Source organism: Heterocephalus glaber, unplaced genomic scaffold (assembly GCF_053883595.1).
Source record: "Heterocephalus glaber isolate CG9 unplaced genomic scaffold, H.glaber_assembly_v1.0 deba00001504, whole genome shotgun sequence".
Classification (NCBI taxonomy): Eukaryota; Metazoa; Chordata; class Mammalia; order Rodentia; family Bathyergidae; genus Heterocephalus; species Heterocephalus glaber.
In genome coordinates, this window is record NW_028258324.1 from 73359446 (window position 1) to 73375187 (window position 15742).

Genomic DNA, 15742 nt, shown 5'->3' on the forward strand with positions numbered 1-15742 from the left:
AAGGCACAAGAGGGCACACAGCACACCCTTCACACCCCAACCCCAGCAGCCAGGGCCCCAGCCCAGTGCCATCGACAGTGTGTGGGCATGCACCCGGGCTGGCTCTGGGTTTTGTCTTAAGCACACAGAGCAAAGGGCCCTGCCCTGCTTTCCTCACTTGGCATTCTCGGACTGCTTTTGTCATCGCTTCTCAGGCAGCTGCTAATGATCACCTGGGGGTGAGGCCTGACGCATCAGCCAGGCCCTGACTCCCTGTGCTAGAGCAGCTGCAGGACAGCAACCTTGGGCAGGTGGTTGGGCGGCTCCTGCCTAGAACGGCTTCACTTACGAGTTTTGGAGCTCACATGGGTGAGCTTGGGGTATTAAATGTACTTTTATTTTTGTTTGTCTGACATCAGATCTCACTATGTGGTCTAGGTTGGCCTTGAATTCACAGTAATCCTTCAGCCTCAGCCTCCGAAGTGTGGAATTACAGGCATGGCCCAGGTTATTCAGTGCAGTTTCAACCTAATCTCGTTGTGCGCTGAGGAACACTTGCTTTTTCCAGAAACCCCGACTTTGATTCCATCCTCAACCTGGCCCGCCCTGGTCAGAGCCTGGCTGAGCCGCAACAGCAACCCCTCGAGGCTGGCATGCACTCCGCATGTTATACCAGGGTTGCCACAGAGGGGGGCTCTGCCAGCTGCTCCCCGCAAGACACAGCAGGGTGAAGAACTTGCCTGAGCTCCAGAGCCAGAAGCAGTGGGTCTAGGATGAGAGCCTGAGCAGCCTGGCTCAGCCCTGCCGCCTTGCATGATGTCACAATCAGGGGAGCCCCAAATGTGCATCCAGAGCTGTCTGACTGTGGATGCAGGGGCCCATGCAGGGACTGTGTCGTCTCTAGCACCACCACCCTCACGCCCGAGGGGCCTGAATGTGGGCTCTGTGAGGACCTGACCAGGCCTGGCGCCGTTGCCCTGCTTTCTCTCTCTTTTTTTTGGAGAGGGGGTACTGGGGATCGAACTCAGGACCTTGCGCTTGCAAGGCAAGCAGCGGAACCACTGAGCTAAATCCCCAGTCCTGCCCTGCTTTCTCCAAGTGCTCGCTTCACTCCTGCTGTGTGAGAGTGGCTGTCACATTGCTACCAGATGTGGTGGTGCCCAGTGGCTTTTTCCAGGCCCTTATTGCCTTGTTCAAAGAATTTCACAGGACAGATGTGGTCCATAAAAACTTAATGTTTACTAAAGGTAAAAGACGAGGGGTCAGGGATTTAGCTCAGTGGTTCTGCCGTCTGCCTCACAAGTGCAGGGACCCAAGTTCAATCCCCGGAACCAAAAAAAAAAGGTAAAAGAGGAATAAAAAAGTGAAAAAGAAGTCCTATGAAGAAGACATGCCCTGAAGAAAAGAGAAAATATGCCCTGCCTTAGGCCGGCCACTGCATGGGCAAGAGAACAGTGGCCATGTGGCCAGTGGCCGCTGTGCTCCTGCTGTCAGCTCCTGGCCACTTCCCCCAGGGCTCTGCACTGCGGCCAGGGCAGGCAGGTCTCCATGACTATGGGATAAGCCCGGCTGGCCAGCCAGCTCACCATGCCCTAATCGCCGGCCTGGCTTCCCCCCGAGACACAAATGCCCACAGTTCTTCATGGGTTGCTGTCTTCAAGCAGCTACTTCCTGCTGCAGGGGCTGTAGGCTCTACCTACAGGGGATGAAGTGGCCTCTAACTACCTCAGGAAGCTGTGTCTCATTGCTTGGGCTGAGGAAAACCTATCAGAAGACAATGAGAAAAGACTTAGTACCTATATGTAGAGAGCTATTGAGCTTCCTGTTTAATGGTGGGAGAGTAACTTCACTGTTAGGTTGGGGATGTAGAGCTCAAATATGAGAAGGAGCAGATCCGGTTTTCAGACTTCCTGCAGAGGCAAAGAGGGATATTAGACAGGCTATGTGTACCCATTTATAGTGACTACTCAATAGAACCCCCAAACCCTCAATAGTCTTTGGTTGAGAAACAGGCACTTTAACGGATGATATCCCACTATGTGCCAGTAGGTGGCAGCCTAAGAACAGGAAATAAGCCAAAGAGGTTTAAAGGGGCTGCCCCCCCCCCCCCGCCCCTCCGAAAGCGCTGGCTACTCAAGGGGAACTCTTGCTATAGGACCAACAGCAAAAGGGAGGCCAAAGCCTTTGCTCCACCTTCTGGCCATCTCCTAACGCCAGGAATGTGTCCCATGCGCCCGTCCCCTTGGTTGCTTGTAAAAAGGAGCGGAGGGAGAGGGTCTCCCCAGACAGGGGAGCTGCCTTCCTTTCCGGCTGAGCTGACGTCTGCTGAGAGGCCCTGCTGGTCCGACAGACAGACTACAGGGTGCTGTATACGGCGGGCAAAGAATCGCCAGCGTGCATCCGATGTACAAGAAAAGCAGCGACATGTACCGAAGGTCACAGGAGGAAGTGCTCGGGGCAGGTCCAGGCCGAGAAAAATGTAGCACGAATGGAAAAACGGCACAGGTCCTAGAAAGTAAAAAATGTGCACACACACGTGTACACGCACGCACACGTCGGGCTTTTGGAATTTTAGGGAGGGGCACCGGGCCCAGGCACCGCTGCCGGGGTCTCCAGGCAGGAGGACGGAGAGCTTAAGAGGGTCCTGGTCATCCCGAGTCGGGGTCTGAAAGGCACTGTCTGCCCGAACTCGGCTGGTTACGTGGCAGGAACAACGCCAGAGGCTCCGGCTTCCGGTCGACGCTTCTCCAGGCCTTGACCATGGTCACGGGCCGGGGGTTCTGTGGAGACTTCCCTCCTGTCCCCGCCGCTGCCCGGGCTGCCGAGCTTCGCAGGATCAGCCTCTTCCGGGGGCTGCTCTCTCTGGGTTTCTTTGGATGCGCACGGGAAAGGGCCTGGGCCAGACACCCCAACTGGGAGAAGAAAAGGAAACTGGAGCCGGGTGTTCTTCACCAAACCGTCCCCGATGTTTCCCATTCCGGACCTTCGCATCGCCAGTAAAGGTTAGAAAATGCAGAAAAGCAAGCAGGAGGGAACAATGACTGGAGGGACGCCCACCCAGGGATCCACGGGCACATTTCCTGTTCTAGCTTTTCTTTGTAAAGCCACGGAATTTAAGAAAAAATTATGGTTGGGACCCAGTGTGTATTTACGTCGGTTTATTCATCAGAAAATTTCCGGAAGTTTTTTTTTTCCTGTTATGTTTTTGAAAAATGATTTTTCAGCTGGGCACGGCGGTACACTTTGGGAGGCTGAGGTTGCAGGACCCAATTTCAACTCCTGCCTGTCTCAAAATTTACCAGATGTGGGTGGCAGCTGGGGGTGTAGCTCGTGGTAGAGGCCCCTGGGTTTGACCCCCCGAAACCAAACGGAGCACAGGAGCCCATCTTGCTGCCGCTGCCTCACCTCCCACCAACGGGTGCGGCCTGCTTTCCCGCCCGGGCCCCAGGGTGGGTTCTTGGGTGGAGAGGACCACGCTGTCTCCCTCGCAGTTTCCTCTGTAGACTCCTGCTGCTGTGGCCACGCGTTCTCCATTCTCGTCCGGACAGAATGTGCTTGTACTGCCCGAGAGGCTGGGCGGCCAGGCCGGTGGGAACCAGGCCAGGCTTTGGGCTCACACCCATGCCCTGCAGCACCTCTGTCCTCTCCTGGGTTCAGACTGAAATCTGCCTGGGAGGGGAGCCCCAGGCAGCCCCTGCCTGCCCAGCAGGGGGTGTGGTGGATATTTCACCTGCAGGCCACACTTTGGCCACAGGGGCGTTAGGGAGGGGACACCTAGATCCAAAGGGTAATAATCACCTAGGAAAAGACAACCGAGCCAGGACAGCCACTCCCCTCCCCGTGACAAACACCCACATCACTTCCATTTAATCCACATCCGCTCCCACACACAAGGGCACCGTGTTTGCTGTCGGCTCACGGATCCCTGCAGAGACCCGGCCTGGGGCCCCAGCCCAGCTTCCCTTCCCTTCCGGTCCCCTCTCCCAGCACCACTCAGTCGTGGCTTGGTCCTGGCTTGGGCTCAACGGCACCCACGGATCGAGTGGTTTTCGCTGCCCGCTGCCCGCTGCCCCACATGGAGGGAGAGTCATGTGTGGGGTGCGAGGGAGCAGACCCAGGGCCTGTGGGAGCGATGTCTGCTGCCCAGCTCTGCCCCCCAGCCCACCTGCAGGGGTTTCAGGTCTCTGTGGCCAGGCTGTGCCCCAGACTGATTAGATTGCAGTTGCAGGGTTGTAGGGACAGGCTCAACGTGTCTGGGCGCCCGCTGCTGGAAAGCCCGGGACTCCGTGCTGTGCCGTGCGCCAAAGCCCTGCGGGCTGCCGTGGGGAGCGGGAGGACCCCCACGTCTGTCCGTAACGTTCCGAGTGCCAGGCCACCGACCATGCCTCTGATGGTGGCGGGGACCTCGGAGTGCCCCTGATTACCTCCTGGAACGGGGAAAGGGTGGTAACCCTAAGGTCACGCTACCCAGGACATTTTATTTTAATTTTTAAACTTTTTTTGGTACCGGGGATGGAACTCAGGTCCTTGCGCTTGTGGGGGAGGTGGCGGAACCACTGAGCTAGGACATTTTCTTAGACAAAATTGGGCTGCCAGTCTGCTGCTGAGCTTCAGGGACTGCTCCAGGATAACGGCATCAGAGAACAAATGCAGATTTAGCCAGACTCTGCCCCTGTCCCCATTAAACACTGACCAGTGGCGTAGGCCCGCTGTGGTAAGAGCACCTTGCTGCTAACGTCACATAAAACCAGAGCTGCCCCATGTGTTGATCTGGGTCCGGACCTGGCTGTCCCCTAGCAGCCAGACTGCAGGGCTTGGATGCAGGAGGTGACAGCCAGCAGCTGTAACGACTGTCTCTGGGGCCACACGGGAGGCAGTGGCATTGCCACCTGGGCCCCTGTCCCTCCAGGCTGAGACTGGGGGCCGGCTGCCCTCCTCCCATGCAGGGAGCCCCGCAGCCTGGCGGGGGCGGTGATGCCTGTGAGGTACATCAGTGTCTGGCCAGCTGCATCCAGTAGGGCAGGGAGGGAGCCCCGCGGGGATGCGCAAGGCACCAGCAACCCTGTGCTGGGGAGCCGAGGAACCTCTTCCGGCCTGCGTGCGGTGCCATGCCCTGGACACCAAATGCCACCACTAAAGCTGCTTCCTGGGGCCTGGAGGCGGGAGGCCGCTGGCCCCTGGGGAGCTCTCCGTGGGCCAGAGAGGCAGGCACACCATGCTGAGCCTGTGAGCAGCAGCCTCACTCCTGGACCAGGAAGTTGATGAGGGCGGTCCTGGGGGACAGGATGGCCTTCTTGATGCTCCGCCCTTGCAGCAGCCGGGCGCCCAGCTCGCTCTGCAGAACCAGCTCGTGGACGCGGTCCTGGTCTCTAACCACCTGCTGGGGCACGGGGACCTTGCCACAGGCCTTGTTGTTGATCTGCGGGGGAAAGAGAGGTCGGCCTGAGCACAGCCACAGGGAGGGGGAGCCAGGACAGAGGGAGGGGATCAGCTGCGCGCACAGGGAGACGCAGGCAGACAGACGGACAGACGGACGGACAGCATCTGTGCTCTGAGCCCCAGCACAGCTGCGGCAGGAGCAATGCCCTAAACCCTCAGCCTGGGTCACTGGGACCAAGTCCCACTCCACTCCTGGGGGGGAGCAGGCTGTGCTCTGGGTTTTGCAGAGGTCGCCAGCGGCCAATTTCTGGGAGTGAAGTCGGCCACTCTTTTTCATGCCCACCCGGGGCACTTGGTGTGCCCATTGAGCAACCAGACCCGCACTGCATCCCAGGAACCACTCTTCTGGCCGAAAATGGGTCCATCAGTATAGAAAAATTTAAAAACCCAAGCCAGGTGTTTTGGGGGCCATGCCCATAATCCTAGCACTCAGGAGGCTGAGGCAGGAGGATTACTACAAGTTTGAAACCAGCCTGGGCTCCATAGTGAGTTCAAGGCCAGCATGAGTTACATGGTGAGACCCTGTCTCCAAAAAAAAAACACCCCAAAAAACAAAACTCAAGGGCTGGGGATTTAGCTCAGTGGTTTCATCGCCTGCTGTGCAAGCACAAGGACCCAAGTTTGATCCCCGGTACCCAAAAAACCTGAAAAAACAAAAAACCCCTCAAAACCCCAAGAAATTGCAGAGGATAAACTGTAAGGGAGTTATTTCATGTGTAAAAGGTTTAAACAATAAACCACACTTATTATTTCAATCCTAATTTACCACAAGAAAAGAAAAAGAAAAGAGGATCTTTTTTCTTGACACTAGAGGATCAAACCCAGGGTTGCTCTGCCTCTGAGCTACAACCACGGCCCTTTTATTTAATTTTATTTATTTTTGGTTTTTTGAGACAGGGTCTCACTGTGTAGCCCAGGCTGGCCTCGAACGCACGGTGACCCCCCCGGCTCAGCCTCCTGAGTGCTGGGATTACAGGCCTGCGCCACCACGCACGTTCAAGAAGATTCTGGACTTGTGATCTTCCTGCCTCAGCCTCCTTAAGTGCTGAAATTGCAAACAGGCACCATCGTGCCTGAGGAAAAAAATTTCACGTAGCTTTTCTGAGCTGTATTTTCCAGCGTCCCCACTGACACCCTGTCTGGTCGCATCGCCCCCCAAAAACACGCCACCAGGCGCAGCTGAATGAGGCGCCATCTGCCTGTCTGTCCGGGGTGGGAGGGAGGTCACCGGGGGCGCGGAGCAGGCCAGGCTCCTCCCGTTCCGCTTGGCTCGCTCGGGGCGTGGCGGGGCAGGCGGAAGTCACACTCACCAGGACGGCCACCTGCACCACCTCGGGCTGCCGGAGAAACTGCGGGTCCACGGCGGGCCAGGCCTGCAGCAGCACGCCGGCGTCCCAGGCGTAGTGGGCGCAGAGCTTGCGGGGCACCAGCGCCAGGCCTGCAACGCCAAGGCACCGGGTCGGTCACGAGCTTGCGCGGGGGTCCCCGTGCCCACCACGCCGTGGAAGGCACAGAGCCGGTCTCGGGCAGCGAGCGGGGCCCCCGGAGCTGCAGCAGCGCCCGGCATCTCCCAGCCTGGCGAATGGGTCTCGCGAGCACCGACCCCGCGCGTCTGGGGCTCCACGGGCCAGGACGCGTCCTCGGGGGCAGCTGTACCCTGCGTCGGGCTGGGCCCCAACTGGAGCGCACCCCGTCTTTGCTTTCACTGTGGTGCTGGGGGTCAAACCTCAGGCACGCTAAGCACCTCCAGCCCCTTTTGAAAAAGCCCTCCTGTAGGTTTTTCTACAAGAAACATTTACCACTCTTTAGCTCTTTTTTTCTTCAGTGCTGGCGATTGAACCCTGGGGCTCATACATGCTAGGCAAGCATCTCCCACGGAGCTGCACCCCCAGCCCTCTTGTAATTTGAAAAGATATTTAAAAATAACCTTTTTCCAGGGCCAGGATTTAGCTCAGTGGTGCAGCCGCCTGCCTCGCAAGCGCAAGGTCTGGAGTTCGATCCCTGGTACCAAAAAACCCCCCAAACAAACAACCTAAAATAATTATACATGCATAGGAAGTTGCAGAGAAATGTTAAGGCAGCCCCGCACAAGGTGTAATTACAGCACAGTCGCGAAACTGGGACACTGGCATCTCAGCCCAGGCCTCACCAGCTTTCTGAGAACCACTCACGTGCCAGCTCCAGTAGCAGCTTAGTGCAACCTGTGCAGCTCCACACAACCACCGCTGGGCGCCGCAGCTCCGCCACAGCCCCGAATGGCCCACACCTGGGTGGCTTCCAGGTCTACACTGCAGTCCGCCCCCCCCCCCCCGCAACCCCCGCCTTGGGGCTTGAACCTGGGCCTTCCTCGCCTTCTGCACTGAGCCCCACCCAGCTTCTGGCTTTCTGCTCTTTACCGTCTGCAGAGGACAGAAGCCTGGAGCCGGTCATCTGGACACCAGACTGGGGACTCCTAATGCTATGGCTTCCCAGTAGGACACACCCCACCTTCACAGCGGTCCTGCTTCTCAGGTCCAGAGCGCCAGGAAGGAGCAGACGTCCTCCCCCTCCCCCTGCCCAAGGGCGCAGGCCACCAAGGGCTTGCTTGCTCTGCTTCTGACCCCAGTGACTGGCCAAGCGCCCTGGACACCTCTGAAAGTCCCCTCCCGTCCAGGGCGGGGAGGGTCCGTCACCTCCACCCTGGGGGAGAGCTCTGTGTTCTGTCCCTCCTGGAATGAACACCGGATGCGGATGCTGCGCTCTCCCATGCCATGCTGAGGTTCTTTCTCTAAGGTGCAGCAGAGGCCAAGGCTGTGTTCGAGGAGGGGTCTTCCAGAGTGCAGGAAATGTTCAGAAAAGCTCCCGGCATGAGGACAAGGGGCGTGCACACTGACAGTGACAGTGACAGTGACAATTCCCCTCGCTCCTGTCTGCACAGGACCTGCCACTTCCTTTTCTTTCTGACACTGGGGATTGAACCTGGGGTCTTTCCACTGAGTTATAGCCACAGCCCTTTTGTAGTTTTTATTTGGAGACAGGGTCTTGCTAAATTGCCCAGGCTGGGCTTGAACTTGCAATCCTCCTGCTTCAGCCTCCCAGAGTGCTGGGATTAAGTAAGGTGCGCCATGGAGCTTGTCAGGACTTTTCATGTAGTATGACCTTGGGCAGGGCTGGAGGGGTCACCTCCCGCTCTCTCTGGGGACCTGGGGCTCATCAGCACCTGGGAGTAATGGCCTGGACTCCCCAACATGCCATGCCCACAGCTGCCCACTGAGAAAGGACACAGAGGCAGCGTGGTCAGTCCCAGGTTCCTAGAACTAACTGGACCGTGGTCCTGTGGCCTGGTGACGCCTTGGGGAGAGCTTGGTGGAGACCAGCACAGGCCGGCCACCGCCTGGCTCTCCCGCCGCACCTCAGTTCAGCTCACTGGACATGGGAGGAAAGCTCCAACCCCACACACTGCCTCCCCATCTGGGACAGCAGGGGCGACACGCAAACCCCGAAGCGCTCCACGTCTTCTGACTGAATGAGGGAAATTCGAGCCGGGAAGACAGATGGAAATAAGAGGAAACAAAATGGAAAGAAGAGGAAAATTGTAGCCGATGGAATCAGAGGGAGAAGCTGCATTTTATAATCAAAGCCCAAGCTTCTTTCTTATCTTGGCCGTACTGGTAATTTATAAGCAAACAAGAAAACACGACCTCTAGATAAAAATGGGAATAAAAGCAAAATCATCAGTACAAAGAAACGAACTCCAGCACGGCGTGGCTGAGTCTTAAAAGCAGCAAACTGAAGGGGAGAAGCGAGGCAGAAAGGACGGTGCATGGAGGAAAAGGCCAAGCTCGGGATGGAGAGCAGCTTGGTGGGCCAAGGTGGACGGGAAACCGCGGGAAACAGGGTGCTGCACAATCGATCTGCAGTGGCTGTGGCAGCACATAGATCCACCCTGAGCTGAGCCGGGGTGTGGGGGCCACGGACTGGGCTCCCTGTTCCTGCCCCTGGGGTGGAAACGCTGCCCCTGGCTTCCTGTGGATGGGCACTGCCGTGCAGTGCAGAGGGGACACTGGGGAAGGCACAAGGAGCCCAGGCGTTGCCGCCTCCTGCAGGACCGTGATGCAAGTGCCCGGGAGAGGGCAGTGCTCTGTTTCCAGTGGCTCCCTGAGGTCAACAGGGCCCCGTCTTCTCAAGCAGAAGCAGCAGATAGGACCAAGGGACCAACACAGATTCTAGCACGACTTCCCCTGCTCCTCCCGTCAGGCCCGGGGAGTGGGAATCCCACACTGTTCAGGTCCTCCACCCCAGCCATACACCACGGCTCCGGTCTCCTCTCCTTGGGCAGCCTGACATCCTTCACTCACACCTCGTGCTTTTGCAGGGCGGGGACTGAACCCAGGGCCTCACACGTGCCAGGGCGCAACAGCGCACTTCATCAGGAGAGGTCTTCTGTGCAAACGCAACGCCCAATCAAAGCAGCTCCCAGGAACCTTTTCAGGAATTCCTCGCAGTGTCAGGTGTGACCTTTAGTGGCTCAGGGCTGTGTCTGACCCGCCTGCCCCTGAGCGCTTGGCCCAGGCCCAGCTGGGGATTTATGTGAAGCCCCGACTCTGGGCCGACGGTTCCATGGTGTGGCGAGGTTCCAGGGACCTGGCTGAGAACTGGCCGCGTTACTTAAGTGGGAGAAGCACGGCCCTCGGTGAGAGGACGGAGTGAGGATGAAGGAGCGACCTTTCCCTGCCTGGGCACGTGAGTCGGGACTCGGAGTCCGGCACAGGGCTGGAGTGGGTGTCCCTCCCCGTGGCAGGGGTGACCATGTGGCAGGAGCCCTGTGCTTCAGAGCGAGGACCCAGGCTAAGCCGGAGTCACGTCGGGAAGACGCCCGGCCCACAGCCCCCCGTACCTGCCCAGAGCTCCGAGGTCAGGTGCGGGGCCATCGGCGCGGCCATCACAATCAGGGCACAGAGTGCGTCCTCGAACTCGGCACTGTGGAGAATGACCCGCTGAGAGGCTTGCTGGGGACACAAGAGCACAGGTGTGCACAGGTGAGCGAGGCCACCCCGACCCGGAGTCCTCGCCACCCCGGTGCAATCACAGCGTCACAGCAGCCGGGCAGCAGCACACACCACTGACCGGAGGACCTGCGTGGTCCCGCTGGCAGGCACTCCTGCAGCTCCCGCAGCTCCCCGAGGCCAGGAGGACACCGCTGGGTGGGGGAGCTGTGGTCGGCAAGGGCTAGTGCCCCAAGCACACAGAAGTCACCCTTGGGCTTCGGGCCTGGCTTCCTGGTGCCGAGTGCATGGCCTGCTCAGAGCCCCCAGACGCCCCACTCTCTCGCAGCTCGGCCAGGGCCCCAAGGGCTGTGGCTGTGCACACGATGCGGGCTGCTTCCCCATTGTGGCAGGAGCGCATTTGGAGTCTGGGCCTCTGTGACCGTAAGGCGTGCGCAGTGGATGCCGGCCATGAACAGTGCAGGCCGGGGGTCCGTCTTTTCCACTCCACTGACCGTGTTTGGGTCAGGGGCTCCCATATTAATATGTAAGAGCATCCATACCTCAGGTAGGAATCTTTTGGCTACATATCTGTTATAAATGTTCTCTACAGCTTTTATCTGTCTTTTACCATGGGCCATTTTAATTCGGGGCCTCTACCGTAACTGCTCGAGGCTGCCAGCCCCCTTCACGAAGCTAATTCTGCCTGCTGACAGATTCTCCCTTTGTCTAGTAAAACGCGAGTCCCATGCTGCGGGACAGAGCGGCCCTGAAAGGCCTGGTTTCCGTTTTCAGTGAGAGTAACTCTGACTCCTCTGGATTAAATAAGCGTAAACTGCCAGGTGGTACAGAGAGGAAGGAAGAGCTGAAAAGAGAGGCCGGTGCCCGGACCTGGGTTTGCCCTGACCCAGCGGGCCCGTCCAGCTCCCTGGGCCTCCAGGTCACCCCGGCTCTGGGCAGCAGGGCTCGGATCAGGGAACCTGAGGATGCTTCCGGCCACAGGCAGGCTGTGAAGATGACAGAGACGTGCTGAGGAGGTGACACTGCAGCACCACGCAGGCCACTTCTCCACTCCTCGCCACCCCCTGCCACCAGCAAATGGAGATGATGGCCACTCACCGAGAGGGCATTGCTGAGGCCTATGAGCTGAGCGATCGCAGAGTTCAGGGAGAAGTCCTTGGTGAAATGGGCGGTCACCTGACAGGAGGAGAGGAATTACTCACTTTCTTCAAAATTCCTTTAAATTCTCCAGAAAAAGAATTCTGAAAAAGGCTGAAATAAGCCAGGCATGGTAGCACATGCCTGTAATCCCAGCTCCTGGGAGGCTGGAGCATTGCTGTGAGTTCGAGGCCAGCCCGGGCTCCACGGGGAGTTCAAGCCCAGCCTGAACTACAGAGCAAGACTGTCTCAAAAAAAAGCTGAGATTAAATGAGTGCAATCAAAGGTGTTTATAAGATAAGGTTTGCTACCTCAGACAACCACTGCTTCATCACTCCAGGTCAAGGCTGTTTGGCTAGCGGGGGCTGCCCTTCCTAGCACACCCAGTGTGGGTGTAGGAAACACTGCAGCCCCTTGGTAGGAGCCGGCCACTGTGAGCGAGCATCAGGACTTTCTCCTCGGTTAGTGCCTTGGATAGGTTAGAGCAGGGGACACTACAGCCACCTTGGGGACCCCAGGGGGACTCGTCAGCCTTTTGACGCCTGCGTGCTTCTCGGGCCTGACCACGGCAGAGCACAGAGAAATAACTTGTGTTTGGGTTTACAGCCTGCTGAAATAACCCGAATCCATCAGCCCACAGAACGGAGGGACATGCCAGAAGCAGGGAGAAGATGAAACATGCGGCCTGCAGCCAGCTGCCGGGGGTCACGAGGTCACCACCCCAGCTGGGTGAGCGCGGCCCCTCACGCGGGTGGACTGGGGGGGGAGCAGCGCCCTGCGGGGGTTGGCAGGCGGCTCTCAGGGAGCCCAGCCCAGCCAGGGCCCCGGCAGTGTGGCTGACCGTGGCTGGCCGAGCTGTCTCGCTGCGGGAGGGAGCCAGGAGTGGCTGGCCAGCCTGGCCCGCCCGAAGCCTGACCTGGGCGATGACGGCATTCTTGTACTCCCACAGCCTCCTGGCCTCCGCCTTCTCCTCGGCCTGCAGCAGTGCGGGCTGCGCGTCCATCCCAGAAGCCCTGGCCTCGATGAACTGGGTCACCAGGGACCACAGGCGCTGCTGCCACCTCAGCACCCCCGGGAGGGCGTCGGCTGGGTGGGGAGGAGGGAGACAGGTGTGAGGGCGACGGGCCGTGACCTGGGGAGACACCGACTGCGCCCGCACTCCGGCCCCAGCAGTGCCCACTGCCCGCCAGCCGTCCCGGCCCAGGGAGGGGAGGAGCAGTAGGATGGGCGGCAGCTGTGACTGGGAGCCTGAGCCAGAGTGCTGGGGGGCACAGCGCCTGGCACGGCGGGCCCTGGAGACGCACGGCTGGGATGGTGACAGCAGGCAGAGGCCTGCAGACTGCTCTCAGCAGCAGCGCCGGGACAATGTGACATCCTCTCAGAGAATGCGTCCTGCCGTGTGTGCGCATATGTGTGGCACTGGGGACTGAATCTGGGCCTTCACACGGAGCTACATCCCCAGGCCTTTAGTATTTTTAAATTTTGAGGCAGTGACTCATTAAGTCACTAAGTGGCTGAGGCTGGGCTCGGCCTTGTAACCCTCCTGCCTCAGCCCCCCCCAGTGCTGGCATTGTAGGCCCGCGCCACCACGCCTGGCTGCCTCTCTTGGAGCCCCGTGGTCCTGACGTGCTGTCTGTGTCCACACTCCAGCACACGGAGCCAGGCTGAAATGGCTGGCAGTGATCCCCGCAGCACGCACTGCTCAGGGCTCTCGAGGCCGGACACGGCTCCCCTCGCCCACATACGCTGCTGGCCGAGGGCCCAGCACAGCCCGATGCCCAGCACGACCCAGCGTCTCACCCTTGACGGCCACATGATTTCAGGGACAGAGCCCGGGAGAGGCAGGGAGGCTCCCAGGTGGCCAGGGTCACAGGGACCGCAGGCCCGGGCCCAGGGTTTTCTGCCCGGGAGGGGGCCGACCTCTTAGCGCAGGTGCGAGAGGGCCGGCCGCCAGGACCAGCCAGGGCGGCTGGGGGACACAAAGCCTCTGTCCCCAGGCCCCCTGTGTCCCAGAACTGGCACTGAGCACCAGAGCCTGCGCCAGGCAGATGCCTGGCCCGAGGACTGGGATCTGCGTTTGTGACAAGTTCCCCACAGACCTCGAGGCAACCGTCCTGGGGACCCGGTCCAGCAGGGGCACAGGCCGGGCAGGTCGGGCCTGCTGGAGGGAACCAGAACTGGAATGAACGGAACCGCGTGGGGCCAGGGCAGGTGGAGGAGGCGGGCGGAGGCGGCTCACTCTTCACGTCCCACAGTAGGTCCTTCTCGGGCGGGGCGGCGAAGAGGAGGAAGAGCCGAGTCGAGTCCACGCCGTACTGGGCCACCATGTCCGCGGGGTCCACGCCGTTGTGCTTGGACTTGCTCATCTTCTCCCACGTCACCACCAGGGGGGCCCGCGTCTCCGTGTGAACCGGGACAGGACCTACGCCGAAGCCGAAGCGGAAGGCAGTCTGAGAGGGCCCTCCAGGCGGAGCCCAGGGGACGATCTAGGGGAGCTGGGCGAGGTGGCGCATGCACGCCTGTAACCCAGCACTCGGGAGGCTGAGGCAGGAGGATCGCCACAAGTTCAAGGCCAGCCTGGGCTGTAGGCGGCAGCTGGGCCCAGCCGGTCTCAAGCACAGTGCCTGGGGGGGCCCCCGTGCCTCGGCGTCCTCTGCCCTGTCATGTCACCCTGGAAAGGTCACGGGCACGCGGGGACGCGGGGATTCGGCTGCAGAGGACCTGACCCACGCCCTTGGGGCCCGAGCCTCTCGGGAACTGATGTTCCGGGTGCTGGCCCATGAGCTCCCAAGGCCACTTCACACAGGGAAACTGAGGCAGGGCAGGACCCGGGTCCGGCAGAGGCCAGAGCCACCTGTGTGTTGTGGCTGCTCAGGTGCCTGGTTGGGTGCCCCCCTCGGGCCTTTCTGCTCCAGCTTCTGCCCAAGCTCCCCAGGGATCGGCGCTGTCCCAGCAACCTCGAGCTGGCCGGTCACAGTCCGTCCCAGTGCTCAAGACCCCATGGGAAGGGACATCCTCGGGTCGCAGGGAGATGGGCGTCCGGGAAAAGCCTAACCAGGTGCGGATCTCGGGGAGCCACTCCCCAGCCTGGCCGGGGTCTATCCTGTATAGCAGTGTTGTGCACACTGGGAAAAAGTATCTCTCTGGGCAGAGAAGCTGAGAAGCTAGAACAAGATGGTTTCTTTTGGCAGATGTGCCCCGAAGTGCGCAGTTTGGCAAGTGTCTGAATTTCCTTTAGCTGGATGCCTTTGTGCAGTGCACAAGCCGAACAGCTATCTATGGGCAACCTAGCCAATCACACAGGGAACACTTCCTTCAGAGCTGAGATTTATGTGGCCCTAGACTGGCTCCTTTCCTCACTGGTCCGTGGTAGAGGGACACCAGCCATTTCATTTCTCCAGCTTCTTTCTTCCCAGAGGAGCAGCCAGGTCCAGGGGCAGGCTGCCCAGGCCAGGCCCTGGCAAACTGAGGGGTGGGGGTCTGCACCCGGCCCTCTCACCTGTGAGGTCCACCTGCTCTCGGGGCAGGTACTGTCCGGACGGCAGGCGGAACGTCTGTCCCTTGATGAGGCCCTGTGGCAGCAGCTTGTGGAAGGGCTCCCTGAGGAAGAGAGGGAGAGACTGACGTGCGGGCTCAGAGCGGGGGCCCCGGGAGGGCAGAGCAGGCGGCTTCTGTGCTGTGACGCTCAGCGCCGCCTCCCGGCGCCCCAGCCACTTGCCCTGGGCTGTTTGCCAGTCCGTAAAATGGGCGCAAGTACAGCTGGCCGAGAGCCCCGGGAGGGACACGGGGGTCAGAGCTGCACACAGGCTGCTGCCTCCTCCTCATCCCACCGAGCGCCTGAGGGATGGTGCCCCACCCAGCCCAGCCCTCAGGAGCGGGCCTGCTCCCAGGTTGGCGCAGTGCTGGGTCTGCACCCAGGAAGAGGCGGGGTCTTGGCTCAGACAGGCGGGTCCTAGGGCCTGGCTCTCCCTAACAGCTGTGGACCCACTGCATGCTTAGGATGCGACCTGGTGTTCTCCAGCATGAGCGAACTGTAACTCATCTCTGGCACAGTGAGATCTGAACATCTGCGGTAAGGACAGGTACGGGCTGCTCTTCACAGCAGAATCACTGCATCTGGGAGTCGGGAAGATCTGCAGTGGTCCCGCTGCCCTCCCAAGGCCCGGCCACTGTTCCCGCACAGCTGCGGCCTCCTTGGCCAG

At 59.9% G+C, this 15742-nt stretch overlaps 1 protein-coding gene across 8 annotated transcripts in view; it reads right to left on the minus strand.

The window, feature by feature from the left end:
• Window positions 1-1199: 1199 nt before the first annotated feature.
• Lars2 (leucyl-tRNA synthetase 2, mitochondrial) overlaps window positions 1200-15742 on the minus strand; it is a 106274-nt gene continuing 91731 nt past the window's right edge. For 6 of the 8 annotated variants that reach the window (XM_021257236.2, XM_004835045.4, XM_013072657.3 and 3 more), the window contains 7 exons: window positions 15040-15140; window positions 13780-13962; window positions 12457-12626; window positions 11502-11579; window positions 10295-10406; window positions 6729-6856; window positions 3123-5398 (listed from right to left, as the gene is read on the minus strand). In XM_021257236.2, the coding sequence (XP_021112895.1) occupies window positions 5219-5398; window positions 6729-6856; window positions 10295-10406; window positions 11502-11579; window positions 12457-12626; window positions 13780-13962; window positions 15040-15140 (952 nt within the window). In that variant the 3' untranslated portion in view covers window positions 3123-5218. Of the gene's footprint in view, window positions 1890-2172; window positions 2892-3122; window positions 5399-6728; window positions 6857-7345; window positions 7420-10294; window positions 10407-11501; window positions 11580-12456; window positions 12627-13779; window positions 13963-15039; window positions 15141-15742 lie in introns of those variants that run through there. The other 2 variants (XR_002394455.2, XM_021257245.2) reach the window with 2 other exon arrangements.